The sequence below is a fragment of the Herpailurus yagouaroundi genome, unplaced genomic scaffold (assembly GCF_014898765.1).
Source record: "Herpailurus yagouaroundi ecotype Mexico unplaced genomic scaffold, PumYag 100, whole genome shotgun sequence".
NCBI classification, from domain to species: Eukaryota; Metazoa; Chordata; class Mammalia; order Carnivora; family Felidae; genus Herpailurus; species Herpailurus yagouaroundi.
Genome location: NW_024412391.1, coordinates 27,126,686 through 27,137,609, shown reverse-complemented (window position 1 = coordinate 27,137,609; position 10,924 = coordinate 27,126,686). Strand labels below are relative to the sequence as shown.

The 10,924-nt window shown below is 32.7% G+C and overlaps 1 protein-coding gene across 1 annotated transcript in view; it reads right to left on the bottom strand.

Moving 5' to 3' along the window:
• ASZ1 (ankyrin repeat, SAM and basic leucine zipper domain containing 1) overlaps positions 1 to 10,924 on the bottom strand; it is a 53,104-nt gene that overhangs the window by 6,634 nt on the left and 35,546 nt on the right. The window contains exons 5-10 of the mRNA XM_040472162.1: positions 8,612 to 8,723; positions 7,948 to 8,082; positions 6,679 to 6,803; positions 5,859 to 5,934; positions 4,550 to 4,606; positions 3,465 to 3,574 (exon numbers count right to left, since the gene is read on the bottom strand). Of these exons, the coding sequence (XP_040328096.1) occupies positions 3,465 to 3,574; positions 4,550 to 4,606; positions 5,859 to 5,934; positions 6,679 to 6,803; positions 7,948 to 8,082; positions 8,612 to 8,723 (615 nt within the window). The remainder of the gene's footprint in view (positions 1 to 3,464; positions 3,575 to 4,549; positions 4,607 to 5,858; positions 5,935 to 6,678; positions 6,804 to 7,947; positions 8,083 to 8,611; positions 8,724 to 10,924) is intronic.

The window sequence follows — 10,924 nt, the reverse complement described above, 5'->3', positions numbered from 1 at the left end:
CATCAACCCTCAGTTTGCTTTCAGTTCTCAACAGTCTCTTATGCTTCGGCTCTCTCCCACTCTAACCTCTTTTTTTTTTTTCCTTCCCCTCCCCCATGGGTTCCTGTTAAGTTTCTCAGGATCCACATAAGAGTGTCTTTCTCTGTATGGCTTATTTCACTTAGCATCACACTCTCCAGTTCCATCCACGTTGCTACAAAAGGCCATATTTCATTTTTTCTCATTGCCACGTAGTATTCCATAGTGTATATAAACCACAATTTCTTTATCCATTCATCAGTTGATGGACATTTAGGCTCTTTCCATAATTTGGCTATTGTTGAGAGTACTGCTATGAACATTGGGGTACAAGTGCCCCTATGCATCAGTACTCCTGTGTCCCTTGGATAAATTCCTAGCAGTGCTATTGCTGGGTCATAGGGTAGGTCTATTTTTAATTTTCTGAGGAACCTCCACACTGCTTTCCAGAGCGGCTGCACCAATTTGCATTCCCACCAACAGTGCAAGAGGGTTCCCGTTTCTCCACATCCTCTCCAGCATCTAGAGTCTCCTGATTTGTTCATTTTGGCCACTCTGACTGGCGTGAGGTGATACCTGAGTGTGGTTTTGATTTGTATTTCCCTGATAAGGAGCGACGCTGAGCATCTTTTCATGTGCCTGTTGGCCATCCGGATGTCTTCTTTAGAGAAGTGTCTATTCATGTTTTCTGCCCATTTCTTCACTGGGTTATTTGCTTTTCGGGTGTGGAGTTTGGTGAGCTCTTTATAGATTTTGGATACTAGCCCTTTGTCCGATATGTCATTTGCAAATATCTTTTCCCATTCCGTTGGTTGCCTTTTAGTTTTGTTGGTTGTTTCCTTTGCTGTGCAGAAGCTTTTGATCTTCATAAGGTCCCAGTAATTCACTTTTGCTTTTAATTCCCTTGCCTTTGGGGATGTGTCGAGTAAGAGATTGCTACGGCTGAGGTCAGAGAGGTCTTTTCCTGCTTTCTCCTCTAGGGTTTTGATGGTTTCCTATCTCACATTCAGGTCCTTGATCCATTTTGAGTTTATTTTTGTGAATGGTGTGAGAAAGTGGTCTAGTTTCAACCTTCTGCATGTTGCTGTCCAGTTCTCCCAGCACCATTTGTTAAAGAGGCTGTCTTTTTTCCATTGGATGTTCTTTCCTGCTTTGTCAAAGATGAGTTGGCCATACGTTTTTGGGTCTAGTTCTGGGGTTTCTATTCTATTCCATTGTCTACTAGTATTTTTCGTATGCATATATACAACTGGCACTATGCTTCACACTCCATTTAATATTTGTCTCTTAAACTTATTATTTTTCTATGATATTAAATCTCAAAATAATTTTAAGGACAGAATAAAATATGTTAATGCAATGTAATTCAATCATTCCCCAATGTTAAATATTTCGAGTTTCCAATTTTAGAATGTTTAATAAATAATAGATGTGAACAATATATTTTTACATAAAACTCTTTATCTTTTTCTTTTTGGAGGAGAAATAGTTTTCTTAATGGACATAATTTTGAGATGCTTTTGACAGACTTGAGTAGCACTCAGGTGGGCTTAGAGGAAAGGTCTGGACAGAAACTGTTGAAAATGTCAAGATATGGATGAATGCTTACTATTTCTGTTCAAAATATCTCAAGGTAGTAATGGAATAGTTGTTATTATTTTTAAATTGCATTCTCTAATTCTGCAAACATAGTAAGATTAAGTGTAGAAAAAAGTAAAAGGACTGTGCATATATGTTCTTGTAACAGACTATCTTAGAAAATTTAACACATAGAAGGAAAGTATCATAAAATAAATCAGTAGCTAGATTGGTGAAGTCACATTGCCAGAAGATTATAATCAATCAGTTCAACTTTTCCTGCTGTTAGTTTTCTTATGACTTAATGACTAATTTCTTCTTTAAAGAATGACTTTGAACAAATGGGAAGTGAAACCTTTTTCATAACAGCCTGTAAACACAGTCTGTGATTTAATAACAAGGTCAAATTCCTGGAATATATGTCTGCCAGTTATATTTTTTAAAAAATTCAGCAGTTTTAATAAGTGAACCATTCAGGATTCTGCACATTCTTTAAGTCTATTAAATTCCTCAAAGTAAATTCTTAAAGGCAACTCTGCCATCATATAAATAAGTTATATTAAAAATTTTAATTTCCAAGCTAGTCATGTAGAACTTAGAATATTCTTTCATAGAGACAATAAATTTAAAAATTAAGAAAATTAACAGAGATTCAAGAAGGTTTGCTGCTTTTAAGTACTCACAACTGAAATCCTTTTAAATATTTAAGTGTGTTTAAATATTTAAGCGTTAGAATGTTATAACAGTTGCAATGTTAGTTTTAGATAGGCTACGTTAGTGATGATAGTACTGTACTTGTAAGTATATTTTATAAGATACAGCTTGGATGAACCTCCAGGGAATTAGGATGAGTGAAAAAAGCCAATCACAAAGGATACACATTGTATGATTCCATTTAAGTAACATTCATGAATATCATTATCAAGATGGATAACAAATTATTGGTTGTTAAGGATTGGGGGGATGGGTATGGCTATAAAGGAGTAGTGTGAGGGAGCCTTATGGTAATAGTATGTTAAGTGTACTGTTTGTGGCAATGGTTACATAAAGATACACATACAATAAAACTGAATAGACCTATACATGTACACACAAATGAGCACATGTATAACCAGTGAAATGCAAATAAACTATGTGCATTGTACCATATATGTCAGTTTTATGGCTTTAATATTATACTATAGTTATACAAGATGCTAGCACTGGGTGAGACTGGGTAATGACTGTATGGGACTTCCCTGTACATCTCTTTGCAATTTCCTGTGATTCTATATGATTTCAAATAAAAAGCTGAACAATTTACTGCCCCAGAAAATATTAATAAAATCAAATACAATTATTTTAAAAATGGATTTTAGATTACTAATATTACTAATAATCAGTGCTTGACAAATTTATAATATTGAAACCAAACTTTATATACTGACAACTTAATTCCTTAAGAATAGGCTGAAAATGGGGGCTGAGCTACATTAAGAAATGCTTTCTTACTGCCCTATGTGAAAAAATTACTACTTTGAATTTTCAACTTGACACATAAAATGACTCAAAGAGAGTAAGAGCTATACTATGAGAAGCATGGCATCTCATATAGTTCATTTAACAAGATGCAATGAAAAAATAAAAGAATGTTTCTAGCTGAGTTAATAAGAAGATGCATTGTTTTGCTTCTTGGTAAAATGACTTTATAAAAATTGACTTTATAAATGACTTCCCATTTCAGAACACAATAGATGATAAAATGAACTATCCATTTCCTTGGTAAAATGATAGTATCAAGTAAAAAGACCCAGAAACTATCAAAATTAAAGTTTTTAGTTCTTTTTTTAAGAACAGCTCATTCTAAACAATATTAATGTTAAGTTTACCTGATTTCCAACTTTGCCACTTCAGGTAGTTCTCCAAATTTTATCTCTTCTACCTCGAGTTCTTTAAGAGCAGCCAGAATTTTCTGCTGATCTCTATTGGTAATTCCATTCTAAGTAGAAATAATTTTAAGGTGCAACAAGACAGTCATACTTGAGTAATTTAATATCCAAAATTACTGAAAAAGTTTTATCCTTGATTAATTTATATCTTGAAAAAACATACATATTAGAAAAATAAGAAACATACTGAAAAATAGATGGTTTGCTTATAACTGTGACTGACAAGGTTACGTCATTTAGATTTTTATTTAGATATACAGTGACTATAGTCAATTTTTTTTGCAAAACTCTAAAAACAAATGATCAGATATTAAAATAATCTTTCCAAAACCACCACAGTAAAATAATTTTCCTTCAAAGTATTATTTAAAATATTACCAGTGATTAAAGAAGGATTTTGTCTTTTGTCTTCATTCTACCATTGGTGTTAACTAAATTTTCTCTTTTGGGTTTAGCTAAGTAGTATGTTTATTTTGACTTTCAACAATACTGAAGATTTCAAGTTTCCAATGTGTGTGTGGAGGAAAATCATTACCTTTTAGTATGCTATTTATTAGTATTAAATATCTCTAATATTTTCAATTATTTTCAAAGCTATTTTCAAATTGTTACTTAATAATGTTAGATGGCAAAATAATAGGTCTTGATCTTTTGAGAACCCAGCAAAAGGCAGAATTTCGATGACACATATTCATACTTACATATACAAAAAGCCACCTCTTATTTCTAAGTAACCTCTTTTACAAAACTATTTCAGATTTACAAATGAAGAACCAGTTTTAGTTGAGCTCTCATGATTAATCTGAAGAAAGAAAAACAACTCTAAGTCCTTCAATGTTCTTAAAGCAACTTAATACTGTACCAGAAGATTTTAGATATGGTTATCCATAATCATATGTAATCAAAGAAACTAGTAAAAGATCATTTACGGTCTGTAGCCCCAGAATTTTTAAAATAGAAAATAAAAACATCCACAATTCTTAAAATATGAAAGAAGGTCTGGAGTTTTTGAAACTGATACTAACCTTTGTAAACTCATCTTTCCTCATGGTCAAAAGATGTCTTAAAGTTATATCTCTTTCCTGTAGAGAAGAAAAAAAACACCACCTTTCAATATAAGTAAAACATTAGAAAGGAAAGTAGGCAAGTGTCTTAAATTAGTCATTTATAAATTAGTCAGTTATAGTCAGTCAACTTTCAGTTCTAGGAGGGGACAGAATATGCAGGTATAGAATTGTACTAATGGCTAGATGATGAGTGTCATTAACATGTGTAAATGATTACCTAAAAAAGTACAAACATAACCGGTTTCCCAGATTCAAAGAAAATTATTACAGTTTATATATGCTCACATAAAAAGGAAGGTAGCTCTATAAAATTTGACAGAAGTTATATTTTATGAATATTTTAAATTTCTAACTGCATCATATTAAACAATCAATAACATTCAGTTTTACTCAGTATTTCTCAAATAGGAAGTTTCAAGATTGTACAATGAAGCACAATTCTGAACTACCTAAACAGAATGTGCCCATTCCTAAGGAGAGCCTATTTTAAAAAGTGCTTTACTGCTTCATTCAGCTAAATGGTTAACTGTCAAACCCTATAATGCATACCTAACATACCATAACTCAAACCCCATAATGCATCCTAAAGTACCTAAAACAGTGCTTGGCATATGATCTAATTTAATATCTATGACAATCCTACACTAGGTATTATCATCCTATGAAAAAAGAGATTTAAGTCACATATTTCAGTTAAACAATCATTAGAGCAAGAATCTGATACCAGATCTGTTTGACTTAAAATCATGCTTCTAATATTCTATACAGGAAGCAACTCTAAAAACAATCTGCACCAGGCAGTGGTGCCTGGGTGGCTCAGTTGGTTAAGCGTCTGATCAGCTCAGGTCATGATCTCACTGTGAGTTTGAGCCCCACGTTGGGCTCTGTGCTGACAACTCAGAGCCTGGAACCTGCTTGGGATTCTGTGTCTCCCTCTCTTTCTGCCCCTCCTCTTCTCATGCTCTCTCTCTTAAAAATAAATAAACATTAAAAAAAAAACAATCTAAAGGCTTAGATGTACAAGGAGGAGTTCTATGAAGTTTCAGGCAGTGAATAAAAGCTGTTTATTCCAGCCAAATTCAAATTTATTTAAATTTCTAGAATAATAAATTTTTCAAATGCTTGTAGCCTTAAAATGGGATCTAGTATAAATTATGGAGAAAAGTGTGTTTGGCATTTTTATTTAAGCATGCTTAAGCATTAATATTTAGTTAACCAACAAATAAACATACATCTATAATTCTCTGTAGCTTATACAAAATCTTACCTTTAATAAATCTGTCATATGTTCAAGCCCAAGACCATGTAAAAATATTTCCAGGTCTCCAAATGCTGTATATGAACTAGACACATTTATAGCAATGTCAATTTCAGAACGGAGTATAAATGCACAATCAATATATATTTATAATATAGATACAGAATGAGAATGAATAAGAATGTATCTATATGTAATATAGTTGCAAATTAACACACTAGACCTATGTTATATCAGTGGAATAAGGAAGGTTTCTTGAGTGAAGATATAAGTTAACAGAGAAAATGACAACAGTAAAATGTAGCTCATCTTTCCTAAGAATGAAATTAGTTGCCAATATGTATATTCCTTGTGGGGTTTCTATACATGAAAATCTCTTTAATTGTAGGAAGTAAAGATTTAATAATTTTAATGTAGGTAAGCACAGAAAAATTTTGTGGCCATGTACTGAACTGTGTCCATAAAAAAGTATATTTTTAATTTTAGCTTATAAAATCAGAAATCTGCTAAAAAGAATTAGAAAGCAAGATGCAGTCTAGTTTGAACACTAACAAAAATATAATCTTAGACACTTTTAGAAATAAATTTTGTTGATATTTTAAAGTTAGAAATTATTCTCATTACTGTTAGTAGTACACATATATAAAATTTTTCTAAAATTCTGTAGAAAAAAGCATTTAAAACCTAGAAATTTCTCAGTGATATTTAAAAATTGATTGTAATCGTGTAAAATATCCTATTTTAAATGTCATCACATTTACTAAAAGTAATAAAACATACTTTTTACTCATTTATAGGTATTTTGTTGAACAAAAACATGCTTTGTTACCTAAATATGTGATCTTTTTCTTTATCAGAATCTGTTGTTAATAGTTTACAAATAGTCTCTTCTTTAGTTAGCTGTTGGAGCTTTCCCTCCAATGGATTTAAAGTTAAAGAAAGAAAATTGAAGATCTGCAAAAAGTTAATAAGCCATTCAAATATACCTAACATTATATATACTATCACTTATACTTAAAATCTAACTTTTTAGTAAGTCAGGGTTATGCTACATAATCAACCAGAACACAAAATCAAATCTCACTTTAAGAAACAATTTATGGCTCAAAATAATCTTTGACATTCATAAATTTCTTAATATGTCAAATTCAGTGTCATCTACCCTAAATTTAATAATGCAGTAAACCAATTAAAAATTTTCAAATTTTCAAAGCTTAGAAGAAGCACCATAAATTTCTTTTGAAGTTTCACAGGGCTTTAAGTGGTTAGCAATTATTCTAGAATACTTCCGTAAATGTAGACTTGAGTTAGAAGATGATAGGCATGTTTATCAGATTGCTTAAAAAATAAAGAAAGTTATTTTCCATGCAGTGAAAGTGGCATGGTCTGATTATATGATAGAACCTCTGGAATGTTACATGCTTTCAAATTCAGAAACTCAGGTCTGGAAGCTCTTGAACTATATAACTTAGTTTTACACTTGTACTGTATTCACCCTTGCTTAGAAATTATAGCCCTTTGATCCAAAGTTTTAATATTCAAACTAAAACTTCCTATCAATAAAGTGATTTAACGTATGGCAAATATTTATTACTGACTTTAATATGTGAATGACAGTAGATCATCTACTCAACTATGTTATCTCTTTATTAAATGCCTTGTCACATGTATAGGAGTAAATTTAACTTACTTATTTTTTAAAATGTCTAATATGTACTAATTAAAATTACATGTTCAATAATTACATGTTCAAATTTTGGTGTTTTATTAGCTTTCTCAATACACTAATTAATTTCTAAAAATCTGGACCAGTCTGAAATGTTAGTCTACTACAATTTTATTTCTAGGGCCAGAATAAGATTTTATTATTTATTTCTATAGCTTTTAAATTACCACATTATATATACCTCTTATTTAGTAAACGTGAATACTCTAGGAAAATAAAGTTTACGTTACCTGGCCAGAGGAGAATTACATATGTAAACATTTAATAATAGCCAGATACGGTATTTTGACAGTTGTGAGTTCTAAGAAAATAATACAAAAGTTCTAAAAATAATAACATAACGTGCCACAGAAAAATTAATATATAGGATACCTCTAGATGTTTATTTCTTTTAGCAATCTCACTCGGTGTCTTTCCATCTTTGGTTTGTAACATTTTATTAGCTCCAAGTTCAAGCAACTTCAAAACTACATTTTTATGACCCTGACGTGCTGCCCATGTTAAAGCCTGTAAGTGGGGGAAAAAGAAGATTGTTTAAAGAGAGGGAGTGTATATGAGACAGAAAGGAAAACTTTTCAACAGTATTTATGGCACAATAAAACAGTGAGCATAGTTAATTAACAGAATGGTGCAATCTCTTCATTTTACAATCTAAAGTAAACATATCTCCAAAGTTGTAACTGCAAAGCAGACTGCCAGTGCTCACAGATTTTACAAATCATATAATATTTTACCCAGTCAAGTGCTTTATAGAATAAAATAATTTATTTGCCAATCACTGAACTGTTTTCTATAAAATAGAATTCTATGTGTATTCTAGAACCCAGGCTTTGCCGTGTGTTACAGCTTCTTGTGCCAAGGGTGAGGACAAGGAGAATCAGAGAATTCCTTTTTTGTTTCAGCTGTTGCTTTTCTTCACCAAACAGCAATTGTATCCCAGCCCCTCTGTAATTTTTACTTCTTAAACACTTTTTTGTGCACTACTGATAAGATACCAATGTCTTAGAAAAGGGGACATTGTGCAATCAACTCTCACGGTATAACCATTCTCATCCTGGGTATTAACTTCTGCTCCATGGGCAACAAGGAGAGCAACAACTTGAGGGTGACCATCTCGCGCAGCATACATGATTGGAGTCATAAGTCTCCTAACAAGGAGGAAGAAAAGAAACATCTGTGTTAATGCCAACATTAACAGCTACTCAGTTTCATTAATTTTACCATACACAATACCAATGTATTGTTTTGAAATCAAAGAAGAGGAAATGAAAGCTTTTAAAAAATCAGGTGATTTAAAAATCCAATCTCCCAGCAAATAAATGTGAAGGAAGAAGACACTTAAAAGTACTGAATGCTTACACAGCACCCTCTAGTGAAGACACGTGTTAAAAAAAAAAATCACAAAAAAAGCCATACTTTCTAATATGAGGTTTCAATAATTTACATATTCATGTAGGAGAGTATTAGAGTACTATGCTTATGCTGGGAATACAGTGATGAAAGACCCAAAAAAGGTCCCTGTCCTCTCAGGATAGCTCATACTTATTAAATGCTTATTATATTTTATTTATTACATTTAATAAAAATATAAGTTTAAAAGTTTATCTTATTTCTTAATGTAGTCTGTTATGACTCTATTTTAGTATAAGCCTGAAAGAATTTTACCCTGACTTGGAGGCTTACTCTAGTTAAGAAAGAGATTAGTTTAATAGTTTAGCCAGACTCTCAGACTATTTTCTGGGAGAGCACAGTGGTTTCCCTCTCGTGTATCATTTCTCAAAATAGAGATTCAATCCCTCTCCTCCTGGAAGTTAGTCAGCTTCTTGTTCTATTACAAAGGATACCAGAAAGATTCTATCAGTTCTACTTGGGCTGAACTGTATCATGGTCAGTTTTGAAGGTGGTCTGGGATTCTGGGCTCAATCTTCCTGAATTGGCTCAAATATCTGATTTATATGTAAAGAACTTCACAAAAGAACAACAAAGTAAATAATTTCAGAAATCTGTTTTGATTTCCAGGAAGTTCATCTTGGTTATTCACATTACGTACACCACCTATAAACAATATTTCTCTATAAGGCTTGTTAACATAAGGTATATCCTGAATCTGGTCACTTCATACTAATGTCTTCAGCACAAAAAGATTCACACATTTCTCTCTTTATTCTATTTCCTAGGATATTACAATTTCAATGTTTTATTGGAAACTATGCTAAGGTAGCTGTCAAGCATTGCCTCTTCTATCTTGAGTATCTCCTATACACTGGCTTCATTAGACAGGTAATGTTTACAAAGTAAAGAGGGAATTGCCTGGATAACTTAAACAAATAATGAAAACATACACAATAGAACAAAATTATTTGAGTCGACTAATTCAAATTCTCCACTAAGTCTAAATTAAATCTCTTGATGCCTCTCCTCCACCCCACCTTCTCTATTAACAGTCCAAATCTGCTTCCAGTCTTCCCTATTTCACAAAACTACCATAACTATATAACTAAGACTAAGCATCATTCATGACTCTTCTCCATCACTCCATATACAAGTCATCAGCTGGTCCTTCTGGCTCCACCTTCATAATTAATATTCTGAATCTAGCCACTTCTCACCATCTTGTTAGCTACTGTAAGCAGTCTAAGCCATCATCATCTTTCTCTGACCTGTGTTATTGTAATAGCCTCATAATTACTCTCCATGCTTCTGTCTTGGCCCCTTAGAGTTTATTCTCTTTGGAAATGCCCAGTTCTTCCCCTTCCAGGGACCATGCAAGTGCTGTTCCCTCTGCCTTTTCCTAGAACTTCATATTGCATACTTTTTCACCTTATTCAGATCCCCATTAAGAGGCAAAAATCGGGGCGCCTGGGTGGCGCAGTCGGTTGAGCGTCCGACTTCAGCCAGGTCACGATCTCGCGGTCCGTGAGTTCGAGCCCTGCGTCAGGCTCTGGGCTGATGGCTCAGAGCCTGGAGCCTGTTTCCGATTCTGTGTCTCCCTCTCTCTCTGTCCCTCCCCCACTCATGCTCTGTCTCTCTCTGTCCCAAAAATAAATAAACGTTGAAAAAAAAAATTAAAAAAAAAAAAGAGGCAAAAATCAATAAAATTGACAAACAAAACCAAATTTATCAAGATAAAAAGAAGACACAAATTACCAGTATCATGAATAAGAGAGGTGACATCAATACAGATTCTCCCCATTTTAAAAGTATAATGGAATATTATGAACAAATTTCTGCTAGTAAGACAACTTAGATGAAATGGACAAATTTCTCAACAGATTCAAGCTACCAAAACACACCTAAAAGAACCTAAATAGTCTTATATTTATAAAAAATTAAATTAGTAAATAACCCC